This window comes from Geotrypetes seraphini, chromosome 4 (genome assembly GCF_902459505.1).
Source record: "Geotrypetes seraphini chromosome 4, aGeoSer1.1, whole genome shotgun sequence".
In the NCBI taxonomy this organism is placed as follows: Eukaryota; Metazoa; Chordata; class Amphibia; order Gymnophiona; family Dermophiidae; genus Geotrypetes; species Geotrypetes seraphini.
Genome location: NC_047087.1, coordinates 96,692,734 through 96,720,663, shown reverse-complemented (window position 1 = coordinate 96,720,663; position 27,930 = coordinate 96,692,734). Strand labels below are relative to the sequence as shown.

Below are 27,930 nucleotides of genomic sequence, written 5' to 3'. Positions count from 1 at the left end.
CGGAGTTCCCTACCCCTGCCTTTGGGGGGGACAGAGAAGAAAAATGTAAACAAAAATTGTGATCGTCCAGGAGTAAAGCTCAGCCCCTGCCTTATCCCACGTCAGTTCTAGACGTTTAGACTTTGAGTGGGGTGGAGCTGGGGAATCGAAGTTTCACGGCACTCGAAATCGAAACCGCAGACGCCAGCACAAAAGATCGAGGGCGAGTATTCCGCACCTCGCTCCTTACAGAACCCCGCCTCCTCCAGTTGTACCTTTACGACAGTGGAGCGCGCTCCGCCCCCCTCATCCCTCTTTTACGGCCGAGTGACGTGGACGTCAACAGAGTGATGGCCGAGACGGCGGAGGTGCTGCTGGCTGAGAGATGCTGGTGAGTGAGCGGAGGGAAGTCGAGGACCGGGGAAAGCGGAGGAGTAGGAGGCGCCGCCCGTTCTGGAGAACGAGCCGTGCCGGGGTACAGGTTACCTCCGTTGATTGGCCCGGGGCTCGGGAGCGTCCGGGCCCTAGCTGAGGATGCTTTTTCTGGTGTTAGTCCGATCTGCCTCGTCCACTTCATACTCTTCACTTGTAGTGCTACTGTAAAGGTGTGCGCGGTGCTGTAGAGATATGCGTGAAATAACCCCTCGGGATCTTATAATCTACTAGTTCAGAAACGCAGGTGAATTCTTGTTCACTTCTTAAGTTCGCTTTATCAAGAGAAGGCGCTGGAAATTATCTGTTGAAAACATCATGTATCCTTTACTATGCATTTTGTCGCGCGGTGCTGTAGAGATATGCCTGAAATAGTCCCTGCTCCCGGGGGTCTTTTGATCTAGTAGCTCAGAAAAGCAGGTGAATTAACTTGATCACTGTTTAGTTCGTTTTATCACGAGAAGGCGCTGGAAATTATTTCTTGAAAACATCATGTATCTTTACTATGAAATTTATCCTCGCCTTCTTAGGTCATTTGGACTCCTTTTCACATAGAATTCCTAGCTTGAGTGTAATAGGTTTGGTGCTGACGTTGTCCTCTCATAAACCAGAGCCACTGAGCGAAATAAAGATGTTTGTTTCCATTTAGCTGCCTTGTCGGTGTTTTAGCTAATACAGTTCATTCTCATAAATACAATCTAGCATTTATGTAGTGCCTTTCATTCAGATTGAATCTGAGTGCTCCTTGCATTATTAACAAGTCAATACATTTACAACCATCCAAGTAGGGCCATAAGACTTGTCTAGAAAATCTGGTGCTTGCTTGGCTGGAGCATATCTAAAGGTGAGTTATATTTGAATGTGTGGTGATTTTGAGAGGTAGATGTTTGTCTGTCTTTTAGGATTTGCTTGAGATCAGTTAGGGCTAGATTCACTAAGCAAACCGATTGTATACCGATCGGTTTGCGACCCCCGACCTGATTCACTAACCTTCTGGCCGATCCAATCCGTGAATGCAAATGAGTGAAATGGCATGCAAATCTAGGAAGACAGTGATTCACCAACATTTTTCAGGCACACCAACTGGGCTGGCCGATCCAAAACCAAGGTACTGATGAGGACCAGTTGCTCACTCCTTTCCTGCTCTCTCCCGCCCTGAAAAAACCCTACTCTCTGCCACCCTGCCTGCCTCAGGTTTACCAGAAGCAAGCCTGCTTCTCCGTCCGTTAAACCATTCCTGTGTGGAAAAGTGCCGTCCCGAATCTCCTGCTCTCTGCCACCATTCCCCACAGTGCAGCCCTGCTTTAAAACCATGGGCTCGCACTGCGGGGAAGGGCAGCAGAGAGTAGGAGAGTTGGGCGGGTTTCATGTTCTGTTCCGTAGTCTGGCAGTTTCCCCCCCCCCCCCCCCGCAGCCCTGAAAAAAAACCCTACTCTCTGCCGCCCTGCCTGCCTCGTGTGTTCCAGCAGCAAGCCTGCTTCTCTGTCCGCTAAACCATACCTGTGGGGAAAAGTGCTGCCCCGACTCTCCTGCTCTCTGCTACCCTTCCCCGCAGTGCAGCCCCACTTTAAAACCACAGGCTCGCGCTGCAGGGAAGGGTGATAGAGAGCAGGAGAGTCGGGGCGGGTTTTGTGTTCTGTTCTGTAGTCTGGCAGTTCCCCCCCCTGCAGCCCTGAAAAACCCCTACTCTCTGTTGCCATGCCTGCCTTGTATGTTCCAGCAGCAAGCCTGCTTCTCCATCCCTGAAGGGCAGCAGAGAGCAGGAAATTCGGGGTGGGTTTCATGTTCTGTTCCATAGTCTGGAAGTTCCCCCCTTGGCTTTTTTAAAAGAGGCTGCAGCGAGTCCCATCAGGAGACGAGATTGGGCCTGGCTCTCAGCCTTTTGCCTGCCATTACTTCGCCACCCTTCCCCCATTGTTTTGACCTCGCTGGTGCAGGAGAGTGGTGCATGCACGGATCGTATGTACAGCCATTAATTATGATCTGCGCATGTGTCACAATCGGTCTTCAGTGATCCGTGGGATCGCTTGTGGGTATGTTTCCAATTAGGCCATTTGCATGGGGAGCCTTTAGTGAATGGGTTGCCCAGCAAGACTCAGAAACGGATCGGAACCGGGTCGGACAGGTAAGGGGACTTTAGTGAATCTAGCCAATAGTTGTTAATCTTGTACCTTCAGAAGTAAATTTAAAAAAATTTTTAAAAACCCTCACTTGACTTTGCTTCACAGTTTAGATAAAGAAATATATTTGTTTGCTCCTAATGCTAGCATATTGGATAACATATCTTCAGGCTCTGTTATTTCTTATTGCTTGCTTTTTTCCATGCTCTGAACAAAGTTTTGACTATATCAACATGTAGTTTTATTGATTTGTTTTTTAAACATGAAAGACAATGCAATCTTCCTGTTGAGTTTTTCCATCCTAGCAGGATAGATAGTAACAGGATCTAAGCCTCAGAATCTGATGCTGATGAGCATGCAAATTATTGACAAATAGGGATATGCTAACAGGAACATATTAAGTACAACAAGTGGGAATTAATGAAGGGGCGCTAACTGATTTAGCACATGCTAAGATGCCCATTATATTCCTGTGGGTGTCTTAGCTTTAGCATGCATTAATCAGTTAGCGTCCCTTGACAAATATATGCATCAGTTATTTTTAAAAAAATGTATGTACAATGAACAACCTGATGCAAGCAGAAACATCAAAGTTTCATTAACACATTGTTGGGTTCAAACAATTTTTATTGATGCAAACAACAAGAACAGAATAGCAAGGCACCCCAAAGGTGCACAGTACCAAACAAATAGGCATCATATAAATAGAATAACATACAAAGACAAAACAAGAGGATCATCAATCAAACTCCCCCCTCCTCCCCCCCCCCCCCCCCCCGCACACACTATGAAGAGCATGCATTGGAAGGAGAGCATAAATGCACTCCGAGGCCCTGGACTCTGATGAGCCCCGAAGATGCCACACCACTCCCCCCCCCCACTGAATCCCCTGTACCCTGTCCATAGCAAAAGCCCAGAACCTACCCATGCCCCTCAATCCCACCCCAACCCCTCCACCCTCCCAAAGGTACTCCCCACCAACACTTGCCAGTACTCTCCCAGCCCAATGTTCCTAGCACCCACCTTAGGACACCCATCTCAACACCGCACTACGGCCCTTTGGATGCAAATCATGCAAATATGGTTCCCAAACATCCAGGAACAACAACTTACGCTTCCTGGCCCCTCCCGCATTGTGCGCCTCCCAGATGGCCAACTGATGCAACTGGTTCCGCCAATGCCAAAACGCCGGAGGGTCAGGGACCGTCCAACATTGAAGAATACATTTCCTGGCCAGTAAACTCATCTTCCTGCACAGAGCCGATTCCCCCTAGGCAAGTGGCCAAAAGCCTCTGGCAAATCCAAGACAAAGTGAGCCGGGGTACTGCGCAGGGCTCTCCCTATCAACCTGGACATGTATGAGATTATACGCCTCCAGAAGCGCTGAATTATAGGGCAGGTCCAGAAGGCATGTCCCAAAGTGTGGCATCCTGACCCACATTTATGACACAGTGGTGTAGGGAGACCCCCCACTATAATACAGCTGTGTGCGAGTGTAATATGCGCCTAATGTCACCCTATAGTGCGTTTCCCTCAACCAAGCACACAGGGTAACCCCTGGCGTCGTCCTCAAGGTACTGGCTACATCTCATTGTCCCAAATTAATGTGCAATTCCCCCTCCCATTTACCCCGAATGCTCTGGTAATCTTTGGCTGGTTGTAACTCTTGCAAGCTAGCATGAATGCTTGAAACCGAGAGGGACCCCCCTCCTCCTGAGCAAACAGTTCCCGCAGCCTGGCCCCCATATGTAAGCGCAAGTGTGCTCTATCGAGGGATCCCACATAGTGCTCCACTTGATGACACGCAAACTGTGCACCCCAGGTCTTCCCCCACCTTAGCTAGCAAAGCTGCACGAGCCAACAACTCCTCATCATCCCCCAAAATATGTTCTAAACGAGAAACCCCTTTCGCTCCCCAGGCCAGGAACTCTCTAGAGTCCCGTCCCGGAGAGAAGGCTGGGTTACCTCACAGGGGCAAGAGATTGGTAACTGTCGAGACCCCACCCAGGGCTTGCACAAGCCAACGCCAGGCCACTTGCAATGCTCTAAATAAAATACTGGATCGGAGAGAAGGGGGCAAGGCCCCCCCGTGTACAATGCAAAAGCGCAAACACGTCATAAGGCGCAAAAAACACGTTCCATCCAAAGAGGTGTGTAACTACTAGTCATATTCACCCATTCTCCCAAATGGCGAAGCAAACACGCATAATTATAAATCCTCATGTCTGGTAAGCCCAATCCCCCCCTCCGCCAATTCCCCAGCAACTGAGATATCTGCAATTTTGGTTTTTTGGCCGCCCAGCAAAAGCGAGAAATTCCTTTATAAAGAATGCGTAAATCTATCTTCAGCATACAGAGCGGCAAAGTCTGGAGTACATATAGCCATTTGGGAAAAATGAACATCCTAACCATATAACACATTGTTAAATAGTATTGTTTTTATATACAACCATAGTTTGTATGTAAAATCAACTTTTTTTCCATTTTGCATATAAAGTATAGTCAAATGTAGGGAGGATTATTTATATATATATATATATATATAATCTGGTCCATGAATATGCGAGCATAGCAGCGCGAATGGGGAATATTGACAGCAATTGATGCAGCCGCAGATACACAAAATCATGTATCGGGAACACGCAAATAAGGAGAATGAATTGTATAACTGCTGAAGCATGTTTCTAACTATCAATGTACAGTAAATGATATGTGAATAGTGTACTTTTTCCACTCAGTACTTTGGAAATCGCCATTATGGAAGCTTCCTCTATTCATAGGCTTAATGAGGCTATAAATGTTTTTATTTGTTATTTTTTTAGTCAGTGAGGAATGCTAGTGTACTAAGGGGGAGGGAGAAATTGAGGAATTACTTTTGGTTTAAACTTTTGAAATGTACCGTATTTTCGCGGATATAACGCGCACCATTGTAAAACGCGCACAGGGGTATAGCGCGCAGAAATCACGATGATATGTACAAAAACTTTTCTATACCGCGCTCAGGCATATAACGCGCATGCTGCCCGACTCTCCTTTCGCCCGCCCTGACTTTCCGTGCGCTGTCCCGACTCTCCGTTCACCCCCCCTGACTTCCGTGCACTGTCCTCCCTTGAAGTCCTGTCCCCCCTTGAAGGTCTGTCCCCATCCTGAAAGCCTGATGCCCCCCCCGACGTCCGATACATCCCCCCCCCCCGGCAGGACCACTCGCACCCTCACCCCGAAGGACCGCCGACTCCCCAACAATATCGGGCCAGGAGGGAGCCCAAACCCTCCTGGCCACGGCGACCCCCTAACCCCACCCCGCACTACATTACGGGCAGGAGGGATCCCAGGCCCTCCTGCCCTCGACGCAAACCCCCTCCCCCCAACGACCGCCCCCCCCCCCAAGAACCTCCGCCCGTCCCCCAGCCGACCCGCGACCCCCCTAGCCGACCCCCACGACACCCCCACCCGCCTTCCCCGTACCTTTGTGTAGTTGGGCCAGAAGGGAGCCCAAACCCTCCTGGCCACGGCGACCCCCTAACCCCACCCCGCACTACATTACGGGCAGGAGGGATCCCAGGCCCTCCTGCCCTTGACGCAAACCCCCCTCCCCCCCAGCCGACCCGCGACCCCCCTGGCTGACCCCCACGACCCCCCCACCCTCCTTCCCCGTACCTTTGGAAGTTGGCCGGACAGACGGGAGCCAAACCCGCCTGTCCGGCAGGCAGCCAACGAAGGAATGAGGCCGGATTGGCCCATCCGTCCTAAAGCTCCGCCTACTGGTGGGGCCTAAGGCGCGTGGGCCAATCAGAATAGGCCCTGGAGCCTTAGGTCCCACCTGGGGGCGCGGCCTGAGACACATGGTCGGGTTTGGCCCATGTGCCTCAGGCCGCGCCCCCAGGTGGGACCTAAGGCTCCAGGGCCTATTCTGATTGGCCCACGCGCCTTAGGCCCCACCAGTAGGCGGAGCTTTAGGACGGATGGGCCAATCCGGCCTCATTCCTTCGTTGGCTGCCTGCCGGACAGGCGGGTTTGGCTCCCGTCTGTCCGGCCAACTTCCAAAGGTACGGGGAAGGGGGGTGGGGGGGTCGTGGGGGTCGGCCAGGGGGGTCGCAGGTCGGCTGGGGGGGAGGGGGGTTTGCGTCGAGGGCAGGAGGGCCTGGGATCCCTCCTGCCCGTAATGTAGTGCGGGGTGGGGTTAGGGGGTCGCCGTGGCCAGGAGGGTTTGGGCTCCCTTCTGGCCCGACTACACAAAGGTACGGGGAAGGCGGGTGGGGGTGTCGTGGGGGTCGGCCAGGGGGGTCGCGGGTCGGCTGGGGGACGGGCGGAGGTTCTTGGGGGGGGGCGGTCGTTGGGGGGAGGGGGTTTGCGTCGAGGGCAGGAGGGCCTGGGATCCCTCCTGCCCGTAATGTAGTGCGGGGTGGGGTTAGGGGGTCGCCGTGGCCAGGAGGGTTTGGGCTCCCTCCTGGCCCGATATTGTTGGGGAGTCGGCGGTCCTTCGGGGTGAGGGTGCGAGTGGTCCTGCCGGGGGGGGGGGATGTATCGGACGTCGGGGAGTCGGCTGGGCAAGAGGGCTTGGGCTCCCTCTTGCTCCGATCGTGGATGCGGGTGCGGGTGGGAGCGCGTGCGAGCGGTCGTTCGGGGTGGGGGTGCGAGCGGTCCTGCTGGGGGGGTGAGTCGGGCGGGGTGGGAACTATGTTTAAAAACTTTTGTATACCGCGCTCAGGCATATAACGTGCGAGGGGTATGCGCGGTACGTAAAATCACGTATAACGCGCGCGTTATATCCGCGAAAATACGGTAAATAGTTTAACTTTTTAAAACTTATTTCCTTAATTGTTTTCTGTTTATTAAAAATAATAATAATAATAATAAAACCTTTTGATATTTACAGTTTATGCAAGTGCTTTAGAACTTAATAGGAGGAGAGGGTACTTTTGCACTAGAGTTCTTGTGTGGGATATCACTAGTTTCTTATATGTATTGTGCTCCATTCTGAAGGCTGTATCTCTGTAAGGATATTGAGCAGATGAAAGTAATTCAGAGAAGAGATACTGCAATGATAAAGGGCCAAAAATAAAAATACTACAGAAAATCAGTATAGAAAGGAAAATATTTTGTAGACTTCAATAAGGTAGAAGGTAGCTTCCATTAAAAAAAAAAAATCAAGGACGAGGGATCTTCAGGCCACATGCTTTATGACTATTCCTTTCTTCAAGTTAAGTTGATATTTGAAGTTTTTATTTGGTTTGCTGATAGTTTCAATAGTACTATATATAAAATCTTATTTTTGGCAAGTTAGATTCTAGTTTAATCTGTATGTCATGATTATGCAGTATCCTTGCCTGAATAATATGTTTGATTTTATAAAAAGTCTTTTTTATACTCATTTGACCTATGAACCCCTTCTTTTTGCTAGTAATCAAAACTATGACAGAACTACATATGGACAGAAATAGAAGGAGCAGCATTTTAAAAGCAGGTGGGAAGTAGTAGGTAAAATTTATTTGGGGTGTTGGACTAGACATGGAGAGATATTTTGGCCCTCTACTCTTCCACTACTCCCATTTTGGCCCTCTACTCTTCCACGTGAAGACAAAGCTATCTTGCAGAAAACACTGATGAAGCTGTGTCAAACTCCCAAGTACAAAAAGCAAAGTCAGTCATCGTACAATCTTAAAACATTATTGGGGTGAAATGACTAGTAGGACCATCACCAGGCTAAAGGCCACTCTGGCTGGAAGAGATGAGATCTCTCTGATATTGTGAATGATTGGGGTGGGGGCCTTCTGTAGTTTCCTAGCAAGGAATGCAGGCTGCCTTAACTACACCTCCTAGGTTTGAAGAGGAGCAATATGCTACAAGCAGTCAAGTGTGTATGGCTGTAACATATCCTTAGTGGTTTGGAGGTTCAGGATCCAGTGTGGACAGTTGATCTTATGAGGCAGATAGGGGTATCTAACTAAGGGTAACTGAATACATAGGGTGAACCAAATGATTTTTGCCTGTCAGCATCTCTGGCACTTCTAGGTCTTGTTTGAGCCACATCATATATGGTACCATGAAGAACATTTGTATTGCTCTGATTATATATAAACTGACACATTCTAGGGATTGTGATCATATTTACAACACAAGTGTGAATTTCTGGAAACGAAGACGGAAAGCTGACAGGATTGACAGTCAGTCTAGAGGTGGTGTGTAGGCAGATTGATAGGCTTTAGAGTGATAAATCCCCGGGACCGGATGGCATCCATCCGAGGGTCACCAAGGAACTGAAAGGGACCATAGCTGAACTGCTTCAACTAATAGCCAATCTGTCGATCAAATTGGGAAAGATTCCAGAAGATTGGAAGGTGGCAAATGTTACGCTGATCTTCAAGAAAGGTTCGCGGGGAGATCCGGGAAACTACAGACCTGTGAGTTTGACCTTAGTACCGGGAAAGATGGTAGAGTCACTGATAAAGGACAGCATCATTGATCACCTCAATGGACACGGGCTGATGAGGACCAGTCAGCATAGTTTTAGTAAAGGCAGATTGTGTTTGACGAACTTGCTGCACTTCTTTGAGGGAGTAAACAGATAGATAGACAAGGGCGATCCGGTCGACATTGTATATCTGGATTTTCAGAAGGCGTTCGACAAAGTTCCGCATGAACGACTACTTCAGAAAATTGTGAGCCATGGAATTGAGGGTGAAATACGTGGATTAAAAACTGGCTGGAGCATAGGAAACAGAGAGTGGGGGTAAATGGACAATACTCGGACTGGAAGAGCGTCGCCAGTGGGGTGCCGCAGAGCTCGGAGCTTGGATCCGTGCTCTTTAACATCTTTATAAACGATGTGGACATAGGTACGATGAGCGAGGTGATTAAATTTGCGGACAATACGAAGTTATTCAGAGTAGTGAAGACGCAGGGGGATTGCGAAGATCTGCAATGTGACATAATCAAGCTTGAGGAATGGGCATCAACATGGCAGATGAGGTTCAACGTGGATAAGTGTAAAGTGAAATGCCAGAAAACAAAAAAGTAGAATTGTCCAAAGAAGAAAGAGGTACACTAAAAAGGTGTCCACAGGCTAATCTGTAGATGTATAAAACTTTATTCTTCCAACATCATCATGGTACAATCAATGATTCAGTGACTCGACATGTACATGTTTCGGCCAACAGGCCTGCCTCAGGAGTCTTAAGAATCACAAAGCAAAAAATATACTTGCTGGCAAAACACGTGGACGCTGCCAATATTGAAAATGAAATCTGAAAGTAGCGCGTTGGACAATTCGGATCAACCAGATGAGGCGTGCGAGGAGTCGCTGCCCACAGCTTTGTGCAATGCAGCACTCAGGGAGCTGGCCCCATGACGCCGCGTTGATTGCACCATGGACCGGCCCAAAGATAATATCGGGGGGCAGGCCAGAAGGCAAGGCGCAGCTTGGAGGGAGAGAGACAACAATGGTAGAGGGAATGCTTTTATTTTTTTATTTAGTGATAGTGATTGATTTGTCTGTTCAGGAAGAAATGCATTTGTTTCTTTTCCTCTGGGGTTGTACTGCTTGCAGAGTCTTGCATCTTAGGGTTTGTGTGTACTTTTAGTTTTTGGTTCTGCATTTGCATGGGGTTATCTGTTTTCTGGTAGGAATGAATGTTGAAAAGCATACAGTGTGCTTTGTGTATTTTAATTTTGTGGTTAACCATTATGTGTTGTTAATACGATTATATTGTGTATGTGTGTATATATATGAAAATGAATGGAAAAAATGGTGTTACAATTAGTACTATTATGGGGGCGGGGGCAGGGTCTGGGGCAGAGATTGAGAGGAGATGGGCATGACTTAGCCCAGTGTTCTTCAACTGCTGGTCCTTGGACCGGTGCCAGTCCACAAAATAATTATTTTATTTCCGCCGGTCCATAGGTGTCAAAAGGTTGAAGAACTCATAGAAACATAGAAGATGACGGCAGATAAGGGCCATAGCCCATCAGGTCTTTCCCACTCTACTGACCCACCCCCAAGTCTACTATCCTAGTGATCCCACTCCTGGTGACAGGTTCCCTTGGCTTAACCCTCTAAGGGATCCCACATGGGCATCCCATTTGCTCTTAAATTCTTGCACGCTGTTTGCCTCGATCACCTGCACCGGGAGCTCATTCCAAGGATCAACCACTCTCTCGGTGAAGAAATATTTCCTGGTGTCGCCATGAAATTTCCCGCCCCTGAGTTTGAGCGGATGCCCTCTTGTGGCAAGGGTCCTTTGAGAAAGAGAATCTCTTCTTCCATCTCGATACGGCCGATAATATACTTAAATGTCTCGATCATGTCTCCTCTCTCCCTACATTCCTTGAGTGAGTACAGCCGCAAATTTTTCAGCCTTTCCTCATACGATAGATCCTTGAGCCCCGAGACCATCCTGGTGGCCATCCGTTGCACCGACTCTACTCTCAGCACATCTTTTCGGTGGTGTGGCCTCCAGAATTGCACACAGTATTCCAAATGAGGCCTCACCATGGTTCTGTATAATGGCATTATGACTTCAGGCGTCCGGCTGATGAAACTCCTGCGGATGCAACCTAACAACTGTCTTGCCTTAGATGAAGCCTTCTCCACATGATCAGCAGTTTTCATGTCTGCGCTGATGATCACTCCCAAGTCTAGTTCTGTTGAAGTTCTAGCTAAGGTCTCACCATTCAAGGTGTAAGTTCTGCACGGATTTCTGCTGCCAAGGTGCATGATCTTGCATTTCTTAGCGTTGAAGCCCAGCTACCAGGTCGAGGACCAAAGCTCCAACAAATGTAAGTCCTGTGTCATACTATCGGGTGAATTGCCATCTCTCACTATATTGCATAGTTTGGCGTCGTCAGCGAATAACGTTACCTTACCTTGAAGCCCCTGAGTTAGGTTACCTATGATTATGTTGAAAAGGAGCGGGCCCAAGACTGAGCCCTGCGGTACTCCACTGGTCACCTCTGATGTTTTAGAGAGGGTACTGTTAACTACCACCCTCTGAAGTCTGCCACTCAGCCAGTCATTGACCCATGTAGTTAGTGTTTCTCCCAGCCCCATTGATTTCATCTTGCTCAACAGCCTGCGATGCGGGACACTATCGAAAGCTTTGCTGAAGTCTAGGTATACGACGTCCATGGATTCTCCCAAGTCTAACTGTTTTGTTACCCAGTCAAAGAAGCTGATGAGATTGGATTGGCAGGACCTACCCTTGGTGAATCCGTGTTGACTGGGATCCCGTAGATTCTCCTCATCCAAGATTGCATCTAATTTACGTTTGATTAGTGTTTCCATGAGTTTGCATACTATTGATGTGAGACTCGCCGGTCTGTAGTTTGCAGCCTCTGCCCTGCAACCCTTTTTGTGCAGTGGAACGACGTTAGCTGTTTTCCAGTCTATGGGGACTCTCCCTGAACTTGGGGAGAGATTGAAGAGTCCTGATAGCGGTTCTGCCAGGACATCATGCAGAACCGCTATCCAGGACTCTTCAATCTCTTCCTAAGTTTGGGGAGAGTCCCCATAGACTGGAAAACAGCTAATGTCATCCCACTGCACAAAAAGGGTTGCAGGGCAGAGGCTGCAAACTACAGACCGGTGAGTCTCACATCAATAATATGCAAACTCATGGAAACACTAATCAAATGTTTTGGAATGCTTTGGCACTTTGCCCCCTTTCAAGATATGCACTATGGGAGTTAGGTGCCTTCCTTGTAGAATGGCACAATATGCAAGTGCAAGTTTTAATGAATGCTAATTGTTGGCTTCCAATTATGGATGGTTACAAGCTCTTTAATCAATTACTTTGCAGTCTTGGCAGTGGGCTTGTAGTTAGAAACATGCTTCAGCAGTTATACAATGGGGAAAATTTGGGGCCATATGTGGGGAAATTTGGGGCCATATGTAGAATCCAGGGGAGTGTGACCTAGTCTTTACAGCCTCTGCCACCTTGACAGATCTGATTGGAATTTGTATAGGTATCTCAAACCAAGGCTGTGGCTTTAAGGAAAGAGGACAAATGAAAATCACTTATAATTTAAAGTGAGCATTCTGAACAAAGAAGTCCAAGACTCCTATCACCTTTTTTTAAACTTAATAATAATAATAACAGTTTATATACCGCAGGACTGAAGTTCTATGCGGTTTACAATGGTTAAAATATGTTACAAATTAATTAGAATTAACAAGGTTAGAAGCTAGTTATTAACAACGCTAGAGATCAGTTATTGTGGAGTAGGATTGTACAAGTTAGTTGCCTAAATACTTAAAGAAAAGGTATGTTTTTAGGTGTTTCCTAAATTCCCCATAAGTAGTATGCGTGAGCAAATGTTCCAGATCTTTTCCCCATAATGCCGCTTGATGTGAGAGAAGCTAGCTTATGGTTAAATTCTGGAGATTATTTGGTGTTTGTTTCCTACCTAATAATTACCAGAGCTGGCTGTGTTTAGGGAAGTGTTTATTAGGTTGGTACTGACCTACAGGTTAATAATTCCCACAGTATATGAATAATGTTGTTTAAAATCAACTTTGAAAGCAGTGTTATTCATACTACCCAGTGTACTCTTCCCCCCCCCCCCCACACACACACTCCCTCCCTCCCTAAAGCCTGCTTTGCAAAATCCCTGATGTCTAGTAGGATCAGGGCAAGTGTGATGTCCAATCGCACAGAACTACAATTAGAGGTTCAAGCTGCATATAAAGGATAAATAGCACACCCTCCTCCCCTTAATGAAAGTTGACTAAATTCATGTGATCAAGGATTATAGTATGTAACATGATTAATTTGCATATCTGATGCCACGAGCTTTACTAAGGTTTTGTGATATGGATGACATGTAATTCTCCCCCCTCATCCCTTCTGTAACAATATGTTCGTATGTTATAATTCATGTAACCCGATTTTACACCGCTTAGAAGTTTGATAAGCGGAATATCAAATTTTAATAAAACTTGGAAAGAGTTTTTTTTTAAACTTTTTTTTTCCTCCCTAACGGTCTCGGACACCTCCCTCTTGCTGCTTTCTCCGACGGCATGCACAGGTAGCTTAGTGGTCCCTGATCCGTCTCAGGGCTGAAGGTGCCTCCTGCAAAGTAAAACTTTAGCAGCAACAATCTTCTTTTCCTCTCTGGGCATGAACACATTATCTCTGACCTGCCTATGCCTGAGAGATCTGAATCCCAGATCCTTCACAGCACAGCATGAAATGCAGAACCAGTGTACCAAAGCAGAGCCTTCTTAATTTTTGAGTAATAGTTGGTACATAAACAGATCAGTAACATGGGTAGATCAGCGCTGAAACAGAATGTGAATATTTTTATATGTGCACTGAATGGAGTCATTTTTTTTTTTTCAACAGGGAAAAAGACCTTGCAGAAGCTCTGGAGGCAGGAGGGTGTGATCTTGAAACAGTAAGAAACATAATTCAAGGACGAGAACTGCCTGCTGATCTCAGGGCTAAAGTCTGGAAGGTAAACCTTATCAAGGCATTTATAAAACCTGAGCATATAACGAGGAGTTGCATCTCTAGCTTGGAAGTTTAAGACGCATCTTTTTAAAGTATTAAACTTGGCACTCTTTAAGTTTCCACTTGGGCCTGGGCTATTACAGATTTAACTTTAATTTTGCTTTTTTAAAGATTGCACTGAATGTTGCTGGAAAGGGGGACAGCTTAGCATCTTGGGATGGTTGTTTAGACCTGCCAGAACAGACTGCAATTCATGAAGACTGCCAAAAACTAATTGGTAGGTTGAATAACCTGTTTAATGATAACATACCTTGTAGATCCATGTTTGATCATTTCAGAATCCTGCTCAAGATAATGGCATTTACAGAATTCAGCAGCCCGGATATTGATTGGGTAATTGATAAAGGCGAAGTTTAAAAGTTTTAAATAAATTAAATTAACATACATTCATTCAAATATACATACTGTACATACATGTATATTTTCACGTACAGTTTAAAATCCTGAAGATAGTTCATCAGGGGATTTATTGTGGTTTACCTAGGTATCTTAGTGAATGTTTGAATTTATATAGGCCAAGTAGGTCACTGAGATCAGAGAATTGTATGCGGTTAGATGTACGAAAAAGAGAAGAGGTAAAGTTTGTAAAGACGGTAAAATCCATTTTTTCTATAGCTGGACCCATACTTTGGAATGAGATTTGTAGAACAATACAATTTGTGTAAAAATGGGCTACAATTTAGGAAACTGCTTAAAACTTTTGAGGATTTCTCAACTGCGTAGTGTTTCATTCAGTCATTTTTAGCCTTTGATCCACGAGTCTTTGGGCTCCTTTTACTAAGGTGCACTAGCGTTTTTAGTGCATGCAGGAAATTACCGCATGCTACCCTTCTAGAACGAACACCAGCTCAATGCTGGCGTTAAGGTCTAGCGTGCGTGGCAATGTAGTGCACGCTCTTCCGCGCATTAAAGCCCTAGCACACCTTAGTAAAAGGAGCCCTTTGTATCAGGACTTTTAGGGACCCCTGAGGAAGACAGTTTTGTCGAAACACAGACCGTGTTGGGTCCAAAGTCCCCAATGATTTGGGTCCTAGGCATTTCTCTTGTGGATTATTAGACTGTACTTTTAATAAAACCTTCATCTTGAACATCAGCTTCTCTACAGCGTTTTTGTTTTTGTTAGATTTTCATTTCTTTGGAGGATCAAGGGTCAATTTTTTTTTTAAGGTTTTATCATGTACAGTGGTACCTTGGATTACGAGCATAATCCGTTCCAGGAGCATGCTCGTAATCCAAAATGCTCGTTTATCAAAGCGAGTTTCCCCATAGGAAATAATGAAAACTCGCTTTGATAGGTTCCCCCCCCCCGAGGCCAGCAGCGCTGCTCCCCCCCCCCCCCCCCCGGCGAACCAGCACCCTCCCCCCCCCCCCCGCGATCCGCACCCCCTCCGCCGCCACCTGAGGTCCCCCCAACCCACCCGAACCCTCTTCTTACATTGCTGTAGCCTCCGCAGCGGCACCAGCATGTCCTGTGCGTGGTGCTGGTGCCTGAAGATTTGCTTCCTGTGCTGGGCCTTGAGAGTTCACGTTCGACGTGAACTCTCAGGCCTTGAGCATGCGCACATGCTCAAGGCCCAGCACAGGAAGCAGATCTTCAGGCACCGGCACCACGCACAGGACATGCTAGTGCCGGTGCCGCTGCGGAGGCTACAGCAAAGTAAGAAGAGGGTTCGAGTGGGTTGGGGGGACCTCAGGTCGTGGCGGGGGGTCCTGATGGCGGCGAGGGGGTGCCGGATCGTGGAGGGGAGAGTGCTGGTTCGCAAGGGGGGGCGCTCGCAAATCGAAGCGCGCTCGGTTTCCGAGGCGCCGATTTTGTGAATGTTTTGCTTGTCTTGCAAACCGGTGCACTCGTAAACCGAGGTACCACTGTATACCATTCTTGGCTGCCCTTTATGAGGCTGGGAGGATGGACTATAAATCTCATTATTAAATAAGATTTGTTGCACCTATGAATTGAACATTCTTAATTGGACTATAGTGTTTATTTTTTTTAGAAGATGTTTGATTAAATCAGCTACCCTCCTGTCCCACAGTGCAAGTCCTCTGTGTCTGTACAGGGGTAAACAATAGGAGGCTATTGATGCTTTATAATCTACTGTGGGTAGAGAGGTCTCTCTGCTAGGTGAGGAATGGTGTTCACAGATAAACAGTGTGTAAAACAAATCTTGGCAGGCAGACACAATTGTCTAAGGCTAACAGGTAATCAAGTTTCTTACCCCAGCCAGATAGCACTGCAGCATGAGAGGTTGTGCTAATGCCTGATTGCTATTCACTGACTTTGAAAAACTGGCCAGAATAAGTGGCAAGAGTCGCACCTAGTCAGTTTTGTTATCCTTAGACAAGCAGGCAGCATATTCTCACATGTGGGTGACGTCATCCACGGAGCCCCGGCACAGACAGTAAAAAGTGTAGAATCACTTTGAGCTTTAACAAGCTTTTAGACTGCCCACACCGCACATGCGTGAGTGCCTTCCTGCCTGACGCCAGCTCAAGTTGCCTTCCCACCCGACGCCAGCTCGAGTTGCCTTCCAGTCTCTATTTTTTATAACCTTTTTCAATTATTTCTAGTTGCTATTCTTTCTTTTCAAAAATAATAATCTAGTATAGTAAAAGGAAAATTAACTTTTGGACTTTTTTCAAACTTTATTCGAAGTTCAGCAGCCTTCACACAATGTTCCAACCTTACTTCCTACTGTGATCATCGATGGATTCGGCCTTGTTTCAGATCTACCCCAGCTTGCCCTCTCTGACTGTATCTGACTTGGGGGCTACAGATTAGAAGTGGTATTGTTGATGCAGATGCATCACATTGGAGAATGCCCTGCCAATTAAGTATCAAGTCCATTTGATGCATGACTTCATGGGCAATAAAGGTTGTTATTTCTAAAGTGCATTGTCTTTTCAGGCATTCATGCTTCGATGCCTGTGACACCTTTAATACTGCTTGATATTACATCGTCAAGGTGCCTCCTCTTCATTAATGAACAGCGTCACAGGTCTCAACAGCGTCGAGTCCCTTGATGAAGACCGAACAGCAACGCTATCAATATCCACCCCTGCAGGTTTTGAAAGGTCACTTGGACACACAAAGTCAGAGATGTGAAAAAAGTACAAGAGTTTTATTTACAGCATGCCGGACTCTTGTGTAGTGAGCAGCCTGCTTACAAGAGTGTCAGAAACAGGAAATGCATGGACTTTTATGCCCTTTTCACTAAACATATGCAAACTAATATATGCAAAACTACAACTTCTCATTTGTTACTTCTATAACTTTTCTACAATTATTATTGGTCCTAAGCCAGCACTTGCGATAGGTTCGGGGGTACGACTTATAGTCCTATAGGGAGCTAGTTCATTTATCTGCTTATCTAAGCCTTGCAGTTCTAAATGTTACATATTTAGGAGGGCAGGGTACATCATGGCTCAAACTCTTATCTATTTAGTTTACAATGTGGTAAGGCAGGGACATACATTTCAGGCAGATGATGTCAGTAGATTGTATACTGTTTCCAGCTATGTAGGCCAGAGCAGTATTTCAAGCAACAATTAACCATTTCATGCCCTACAGTTTCTCTCCTTCACGGTTTGCATCCTCATTAAAGTCATCCATTCTGAGACAACATGCTGCACCGATGGTACCAGCTGTTCAGCCATTTGTACCGGTGCATGCTTTCAGGGAGATTGTGAGCCTTCGGGGTAGATAGGGTAGTTTTTCTCAAGTACCTAATTTCATTTTAGTTTGATACATTGTAAACCGCTTAGGTCAGTAAAATGCAGGAGCGGTATATCAAATCTTAAATAAACATATATCATTTCATAGTTCCATTGGAAGTGGTTCCAATATTGAAATCAAGCTGTACCTTTCTCATAGGTCCTTGGGTCTTGTATCGATATTCATTCTCTGTATTACTGTTCTATCTGTCAATATTTTTCTGCAGTATGCGAGGATCCTGTTAATCTGCTTTACATGTTGTGACCTCTAGACTACTCCTAGGTCACTTCTGTGTTACCTCTGTCGAGAGTAAATTCGTTCTTACTATGTACTACATTGACATCTTTTTAGGTTCAAATAATTTTTTATTGATGCAAACAGCAGCAAAAAACAATACAGAGGCACACAAAGGTGCATAGTACAATCAATTATGCATCATATACAACAGTATATCAAGCTGGTACAGGTAAAGAGTAACAACCCCCCCCTCCTTCAATCTACACAGGAAATGCGAGACCTTGGGTGACAGAAAAGCATTCCGGGGCCCTGGACTCTTATGAGCCCCGAAGAGGCCAAATCACCCCCCCCCCCCCCGTCCCCACCTATCCCCAAAGAACAGACCCGTGACTAAGTGCCAGAACCTTACATAACATCCCCCTCCCCCCCCCAGTGGTACTCTCCACCCCGCCCCACCTGAGCTCATTATCGCACTCTCATACCTAACTCGCATCTTTTTAAGAATATTCCTCATTAGAAGACTAAAAACCCCTCCATGGTAGTAGAGAATGACATGGTGACAAAATTCATCACCGTTCCCGTCCCCGCGGATAACCGCAGGAAATAATCCCATGTCATTTTTTTAGTGTCTATTTCAGCCTCAGTCTTTCTACACCAGCATTCTTCAAAGCAAAGCTTGAGGGTCAGTGGTTGTGGCCATTCATACTCTGATTCTTCCCTCTCTCCTTAAAGAATGACATGAAGATGGTTTACCGCGGTTATCCGCGGGGACAGGAACGGTGATGAATTTTGTCACCGTGTCATTCTCTAGTAGTAATGAAAGCCTGTAGTCTTTCTCTGACTCATTTTAAATGAACTCCGGATAAAAAAAAAAAAAATTCACACAATTTGTCTTAGTTGATGACCTTGTGTATTCTTTTGCTACAGCCATTTTCCACTGGTCTAGCAGCGTTGCTTTTCCTCTTGCCTTTCCATGGAACAGAAAGGTTTCGGGCTGCTGCAGGGGAGAAGAGTGGTTGGTCTGTCGACTAATTTTTACCATTATACTTCTGTATTTCTGTAGGAAATATCTTAGTTGTATTTCACCATGTTTGAAGTTTCCTCAATCGGGTTAGCTGTGAGAGATTTTCACACGGTTCTCTGGTATCTGTTTATTAAATTCATACTTAAAACCTTGTTCTGAGAATACACTGCTTTATAGCTGGTCCTCTGGGATTAAGCTTATATGTGTAGGTCACATGACATCTTCAATCCCTTAAACCTATTTGCCTCAGTGTTTCAGTGTTCTCTGGCATCTCAGTAGTCTCCAGCTTTTGACCTCTTATCCGAAAAGATTTGGTCAATTCACCACTTCAGCAATCTCTTCAGTGATTGATGTATCCGGTCACTCTGTACTTCTCTGTGCAACACTGAGGTTTTTCTCTTGGTTGCCCTGTTTCTCTTGTGTTTTTTGCTACTTATGACCACTTTCTGTGGAGCACATCTGTTGCTTCCCAGAAATATTCTTTTCAGCACTACAACTCTCCAGGCACTTTGCCTCTTTTCGTTGAGTTAATTTACTATCAACTCTTTGCTTCAGTTGGTACCACTGGCTCAGAAGTAATTTCTTTGATTTTGGGTTCCACGCGGCTAACCTCAGTTACCCATGGTCCCTCTTCTATACCAAAGTATGAGGGCACAGGAGTTCAATGGTACATGTGTTTACATGTTGCAGTTATTTACTACATAGGGCCACATCTGTCATTGCTTGTTCTTCGTTCCTTGTTTCGCTGGGGTAAAATTATATGGGGGACAGAAGTTTGAAGGTTCCATTACTTTCTTTTTAGAAATATGCTTTCATGGGCTCAGGTCCCACTTTTAGTAAGGCACCTTGGGTAACGCTCTAACCTTACTAAGCTCCTTCTTTCAGTACATAAGGAGTCTTAACCCTCCCCACCCCACCCCCAAACAAAAAACAAACAAACAAATATTTGACCATCTTTTTGTTTTTACAAGGATCTTAAACAATTCTGTTCACTCTTTCCTTTTTAAATCTCTGCGGGGATCTTTTTTTTTTTTTTTTTTTTTTTTAATTTAAATTTTTATTGTAAAGTTTTTCCATAAAATACAACAGACAATATACATCAACTATCAGGCACAGCAATAGAGTAGACATCAACTACTAAGAATGCTCAATATACAAAAAAGAATGCACATTTTCCCTACAATTTTTACCCCAAAACCCCCCCTCTCCCCCCACTCATTCAACCCCCACTCCCAGCCCCTATTCAAATCCCCCCCAGAACTCTCGCTCACCATCCTGTGAGCCAGCTAGGCAGAAAGAACTCGGGAACCCCTACAGAGCATCCAATAAGGCTCCAATTGTGCTCCAAGTCAAAGAACGTGTCAGGAACTTATGGCGACGCATAGCCACCGCCAGCTCCATTTTCCCAATGGACAAAAATCTAGTGGTCCAGTCTGAGATGGAGGGAGCAACTTTATTTTTCCAGTGATTAGCTATGAGGCATTTAGCAGCTGCAAGACCCCAACAAAGTAGTTTAGTCTGCCATTGATGTTCTCTCTCATTATGGAGACCCAAAAGGCATGACTGTGGAGTCACGCCCACCGGTTCCCCAATCATAGTAGACAAAGTACTAGTCACCGCCTTCCAAAAGGGACCAAGAATCACACAGTCCCACCAAATGTGTAAAAAGGATCCCACAGGTGAACCACAACGCCAACATTGAGCAGACACTCCTGGAAACATTTTGTGCAACCGTTCAGGGGTATAGTACCACCTAGTAAGCACTTTATAAGCGTTCTCCTGAACCAAAGCACAAGTAGAGGCCCGGGATACCTCCCCACAAATAACATCCCAATGTTGAGCAGCGAAGGAGAATTCCAAGTCCCGCTCCCATTGCTTCTGAAAGGTAAGTTGAATAGGTAAGTGTCCTCTCCAAAACTGATACAATACAGATAGAGGCCTGGGTACCTGTCGGAGCAGCAACCACACATTCTCAAAAGACTCCTGTTCAATACTTAATGGCATTCCCCAGCCTTGAGCCTGCATGAAATGCCGTATCTGGAAATAGGCCAAATAGTCCCGATCTGGCAAGTTAAATTTCTGCTGGAGCATGGCAAAAGATAAGATCCCAGAAGTCCCCATCAGATCCCTAAAGACCCGCAGGCTGCTCTGGGCCCATCTATGGAAAATCCGGTTATCACTCCCAATTTGGAATCGGGGTTCAAATTGTATCTGAGCTAAGGATGACACCAATGCTCCGTTGCCCAGCTGTGCTCGGGCGCGGTACCACTCCGTGGCCAGATGTTGCACAAAGGGATTAGCAAGACCTTGGATCCAAGACCGAGAATGTCCAGATACCCAAAACCTATATTTCAACAGCATCCTGTCCCCCGGGACCTGTTCCAGCATTACCCCACTTTTATCCTCTCCCAATTCCCAATCTAATATCAATTTCATCTGCGCTGAATAGTAATACCATTCCAAATTTGGTAATCCCCGCCCCTCCCCCATTGATCATGCTGCCCACAGCAAGGATTGGGATAACCTAGGGGTCTTGCGTTGCCAAATAAAGCCACGTAACTCCTTTGTTAACCCTCGGAGCTCCCGGACTGGGACCTGCACTGGTAGTGTTTGAAATAAGAATAGCAACCTGAGTAGCACATTCATTTTCACAAGAGCTATCCTTCCCCACCAGGACAACCAAAGGCCATGCCACCTTTGCAAATCCGCTCTAATGCGGCGATAAAGGGGCTGATAATTCTTCTCGTAAAGCCGGGTTATATCTTAAGGGATATGAATACCGAGATATTTAATCCCGTGAGTCGCCCAACGAAAAGGAAAACTACCCCGAATGTTCTCTACCTCTGACGGGGTGAGGTCAAATTCAAAATTTCTGTTTTATCCAAATTAATTTTGAACCCAGAGATTTTACCATACGAGTCGAAAAGCTGCAATAGATGTGGAATAGAGACAGTAGGCTGTCCCACATATAATAAAATGTCATCTGCAAACAGCGCCACCCAATGTTCAACCCCATTCATCACAAACCCGCTTAAATCGGGATGATTCCGGATGTGCATCGCCAAAGGCTCAATGGAAAGAGCAAACAACAAAAGTGAAAGCGGGCACCCTTGTCTGGTCCCTCTGCAAATAGAGAAAAAATCAGTATAAGAATGATTTATACGTAAGCAAGCCCTCGGATCATTATACAGGGCCCGAATCCAGGCTGTAAAAGTCTGTCCCATTCCCATACAATCTAGCACGTCCCATAGAAATCCCCAAAGGACCCGATCAAATGCCTTGTCCGCGTCGACTGACATCAAAACCGATTTATCCGCGCGATGACTAGCTCCCCATAGCAGATTAAGGGTCCTCCTGATATTATCGCTCACCTGTCTATGCTTTATAAATCCCACTTGATCTTGGTGAATTAAGGACGGCAACACTTTACCCAGACGCAAAGCAAGCACCTTAGCCAAGATTTTTGCATCTAAATTCAGCAATGAAATAGGGCGATATGACCCACATGACAGGGATCCCTCCCAGGTTTTAAAAGTAAGGTCACTCCAGCTTCCCCCATGGTAGGCGGAAGGCGGGATCCCTGTGGAATCCCATTTGCCACTCGTACCAGTAGAGGCCCTAACTGCTCTGCAAATTGTTTATAAAAACATCCAGTATATCCATCAAGTCCCGGCGATTTCCCATTCTTCAACTTCTTAATCACGCCCATAATTTCCGTCACCTTAACTGGTTCCTGTAAATATGCGCGATCCGATTCCGACAAAGTCGGTAAAGGAACAGAATCAAGGAAAATAGCCTGAGCTTCCTGATCAACCGGGTCCGGAGGACCGTATAATTGAGAATAAAAGGCCAAGAACTCACTTCTGATATCCGAGTCCACCACCTTCAAAGCTCCTGACGGAGCTCCCCGTATCCGAGTTATTGTAGCTCTATTCTGTTTAATCCTGATATATCTAGCCAAATGAGCTCCCGCCTTATTGCTATGTTCGTAAATTTGAAGTCGAAAACGTTCTCGCATCTTATCGATATCTTCAATCTGGAGTTGGTACAGTTCATCTTGCACCCTCTGTAATTGAGCCAGTACTGTTGCCTCCCGTGTTTCCTGATGTGTCCTTTCCAACACAGACAGCCTCTGACGCAACTGGAAGAATCTCTGGGTTCTTTGACGTTTGTATCTAGCCCCCCATTTAATAAGTTCCCCATGTACCACTACTTTTAAGGCAACCCATAATATAGCATCGGTGACCTCCCCGTTGTCATTCAGTTCTAAATATTCGGTTATAGTACGTTCTACCGCTGCAACAACTGGTGGAGATCCCAAGAGCGAATCATTAAGCCTCCAGTATTTGCAGCCTCCCTGATCCAACACACCAGTGCAGGCTACCCAGATGGGAGCATGATCGGAAATATGCAGTGGCTCAATTTCAGCCCGGGATATCCCTCCCATCTGATTTCGATGAATCCACAACCCATCCAATCTAGTATAGGTATTTTGAGCATGAGAATAAAATGTGAACGATTTCTGAGATCCATGAAGTAAGCGCCAACAGTCCACTAAGCCTAAGGAAGACATCAATGTTCCTAAGGCCTTAGCTGGACTGTTTAAGGATCTGCGCCACCCCGCCCGAGTGATCTAATACAGGATCTGGGGGGGACATTAAAATCACCCCCTAAGTAAACCGCCCCTTTAACGAAAGAGCACAGGTTGAATTGAAGACCTCTAAAAAAGGCAACCTGAGCAGAGCATGGTCCATAGATATTGATGATAGTCAACAGTTGACCCTGTAATACTCCTTGCAAGGCCAGACATTGCCCCTCTTTATCCCTATATATGTTGTCCACCTGAAGGCCCAGTCCCTTTCGCACCAAAATGGTCAGCCCCCCCGCCCTTTTAGTGGCTCCCTGTCCTTGGTGTGTCCAAATCAAATCAAATTGGGGTCTTTGAAGAAGACCAGTATCCCGGGGTCTTAAATGTGTCTCTTGGAGCAAACAAATATCCCATTTCATACGTCGTAATTCTCGAAACACCATGCTCCTCTTGCCGGGACTATTTAGCCCATTAACATTCCAGGATCCAATAAGAATCTCCGGTTCCCCATCCCCTACTCTCTGCCCAATTGGCTCGCGCCTTCTAGCCAATCCCCTCCCACCCCCCACCCCCCTCCTATTAGCTGATCTGCCTAACTTAGAATCAGCCATTATGAGAAAAGTATGTCATAACAAAGAGGCTCATCTTGATCGCTATCATGATCTCTACAGTTACACACCCCATTCATCACTCTCCCCTGCATTCCTAGGCGAACTCACATTCACCAAACAATCACACTTTCCCAGTACAATCAACCTTCAAAGATTATTATAAGTCCAACCAACCCTCATAAGGCATTAAAACATGTGCAAGATACCCTGTAAGAACACAACACAATACTAAACAAACCATCCCTGAACTAACTCCCTGCCATCAATATCTAGAGGATGCATGGTAGAACTATAAGCTGGAATTCGAAATGAACTGACAGGTTTAGGGAGGAACAACAAAGTAAAAATATAGCAAAACGGGAAGCTCGCCCTAAAAGGTAGCTGCAGCTCCCCAATCATACCACTCGCACATCCTTCCACCCCAACCATCCATCCCCTCCTTTCATACAACAAGTATCCAAACATACTGATCATTAAACTTATAAAAGGCAATGTGAAAAAGCAATGTAAAAAAACAAAACAAAAAAAAAAACAGCACACAATCTAAAAGCAAATGATGGCCAGGTTACCGCCCATCCTGGACACCTCATAATCAACCATTCTAGTCAGGGAGAAACTCCCATAATTATTATCTTGGAGTTAGCTGAAAAAAACAGCAAAAGGGAACTCCTCATTAACCAACAGTGAGATAGAAACCTAACAGGAAAAGTCAATGCCAGGAATAATAGGGCAGTTCAGGTGCCTGATGTTGAAGGCTGAGGAATCTCCGTTGATGCACTGAAATCCCTGGGAGTAGAATCATCAAGATCCCCTGCAGGACTCAGATCGCAACAGTCCCTAGGCAACCGGCAGCCCAAGTCCTTCAGGGCCAGCCAGGCATCAGCCAATGAATCCACCCGGCGATGTTTCCCATTCACAGTGAGTAACAGGCCAAACGGGAAAAGCCAGCGATACCGATATCCCTCAGCCCGCATGAGTTGAGTCACTTCTTTAAAAGCACGTCTTTTTTGGAGGGTCGCAGAAGCCAGATCCTGGTATACCCCCACTGCTACTCCTTGCCAGGTAAAATTAGGATGACGTCTGGCCGCCTGAAGAATCCGCTCCTTGATCGGAAAGTCCCCGAAGCAGGCTATGATGTCTCTATTTCCCGTGCCCCGGATGGGGCCTGGGCTCCGATGGACACGTAACACAATAACACTCTTGTCCTCCCGACTCTTCCATTAGCAGGGCGGCGCAAAAATCCTTTATCACTGTACGTGCATCCTTATAGTGCTCCGTATCTGGAAAGCCCTTGAAGCGCAAATTAAGGCGCCGAGATCGATTTTCCAAGTCCTCAACCTGGTTCCGCAGGTCTTCTAGCTGGGACACTGCCTCATGCAACTCGGTGGATTGTACATGCACGGTGGTCTCCACGTGAGTCAAACGGCCCTCATTCGCCGACACCCGGGTGCCCAATTCGCTCACCTCCGATCTTATCTCGGCCAGGGCCACCCTTACATCTGATCGTAGCCCCACCATTTCCTCTTTAAGTTCGCGGAACCACCGCTCCAGGTTCCCTTCCAGGTGCTGGGCTTCCGGATCTGTGTCTGCTATCGGTGAGCCCGCATGCTTGGGCCCAGGCTGCTGCGCCATCTTGATAGGAGCCGTTGGGGACTTGGGAGCGTGCGATCTCATTTTTACACTCACCGCCCCCGGATACTGGAATTTCGCCAACTTTTCCTGCTCGCCATGCAATCACAGTGGTACTGCACCCGCGACACCGCTCCCTCAGCGCTGTAGAAATGTTTGATTAAACTGGCAATGTCGAGCCCCTCTGGAGCTCGAAAATTAAGCGGCCATGCTTCGCGATGACGTCACTTCCTCCTCCTCTGCGGGGATCTTATGTTTACTAGCATATTGCTTGTGTCATATGCTTCCCCTTTCTATTCTCTGCTGATTTCTCGTTTAAAGCTTATTACAATCTTTTCTCAGCTTAGTTCTAGTTTTATACTTCATATCATCAGATTTTCTTCCTTTCTAGGATGGTTCATCCTTTTTATCCTCTACGGCTATTCTTTAAATATGAATCATGCTTTCGTTACTTATGAAAGTCCTTTCCCTTTTTCATTTGTATCTACTCTGGGACATGACTAGTTTCAACGGCTCATTTAGTATCCTGCTCCATATGGGTGCATTTACAAGTAGTCTTATTTGATTCTTGAATCTTTTTGGCATCTTCATCGCCTATGTTTAGATTCACCTGCCTCTAGGAGGTCTTTTCTTATTTTTTCAGCCTCCATACATATATGGATTCTGGAAATTCTCCTTTTATCTCTAGCAGAGCATGGAATTCCCCTATTCATTTTTTTCCTTTATGTTCCTTCCCTTGCCTCCGTGCTCTTGTATATGACATTGAGTCTATGTTTTGCGAGGCAACTCAAATTTTTCTGAATTCTTGGAACCCAACTCTCCCTCCATCCCCTTTCTAAAGCTAGGGAGGCCCACATGTGAGAACATGCTGCCTACTTGTCTAAGGATAAAGCACAGTTACTTACCATAACAGGTGTTATCCTGGGACAGCAGGCAGATATTCTCACAACCCGCCCATCTCCCCTAGTTGGGCTTCTTCGCTTGGGCATAGAACTGATGACCTTGCGAGCTGGCATGCGCGGTACAGGCAGTCTAAAAGCTTGTTAAAGCTTAAAGTGATTCTACATGTTTCACTGTCCTTGCCGGGGCTCCGTGCATGACATCACCCACATGTGAGAATATCTGTTTCTGTCCCAGGATAACACCTGTTATGGTAAGTAACTGCTTTTTCTCAGTTACGTTTCATCGTTCACCTTGTTATTTAATGGCATGTCTGCTTTGAACTGTCAGTGGACTAATATTTAGGTAATGTCACTTGGTCAGTGGCAGAGTTAACTAGCTGTAGAAAGGAATTTTTCACACTCAGTAAATGAAGAATGGTGCAGAGGTAAGCATGATATAGCTTTCTAGTCTTTACTACCAGAAAATATGTTTTCACATCAGATCTGCTAGCTAGATTGGCATGTGTGAAACAGAACTGTCTTCTCCAAAATGGTTAACATAGTCATTGGACCTATATTCAGTATGTAATTATCTGTGCTGTTTACAGACCAACTCTCCATATCAGAAGAGGAGAAACCAGGGCTGCTTTTGGATATTGAATCTGTTGTTACCTTTTATTGTAAATCACGCAATGTTAAATACCAACAAGACTTGGGCTGGCTACATCTGCTCAAACCCCTAGCAGAGCTTCAAATACCACGCAGTGATTTGTACAACTGCTTCTACGCTATAATGAATAGATACATCCCCAGGTAAGATTTTTTTGTTGGTGTTGTTGGGGACAGAGAGAAGTAGATTAAAAAAAATCAACTTGATGCAAATGTCATGGATGAGGTGCAGTATGTGTATATTTTAGTATCGTAAGTGTCTGTGAACCTGGTTAAACTGTAGGTTACAGAGTATGTTGTTGGGCCAAAATCAGGCACCTCCTGCATGGTTAATCTAGGCACCATATTATAAAATTACCTTCTTAATATCTAATTCTGTTTACATAGATATATAACACAAATCCTGCAGAGATCACACTTAGATTAAAGGCAGATGCTATGTTATGCTAAAATGCCTTATATTCCACAATTTCTTCAATGGTGGATTCAGGGCGGATCACAGCAAGAAAATTCCTACATTGAAAATAGAAATTTCTTTTAA

The 27,930-nt window shown here is 45.9% G+C and overlaps 1 protein-coding gene across 2 annotated transcripts in view; it reads left to right on the top strand.

The window, feature by feature from the left end:
* Positions 1-213: 213 nt before the first annotated feature.
* The window catches only part of TBC1D23 (TBC1 domain family member 23), a 116,031-nt gene continuing 88,314 nt past the window's right edge, over positions 214-27,930 (top strand). For both annotated transcript variants that reach the window (XM_033940377.1, XM_033940376.1), the window contains exons 1-4: positions 214-370; positions 13,871-13,982; positions 14,150-14,255; positions 27,329-27,533. In XM_033940377.1, the coding sequence (XP_033796268.1) occupies positions 330-370; positions 13,871-13,982; positions 14,150-14,255; positions 27,329-27,533 (464 nt within the window). In that variant the 5' untranslated portion in view covers positions 214-329. The remainder of the gene's footprint in view (positions 371-13,870; positions 13,983-14,149; positions 14,256-27,328; positions 27,534-27,930) is intronic.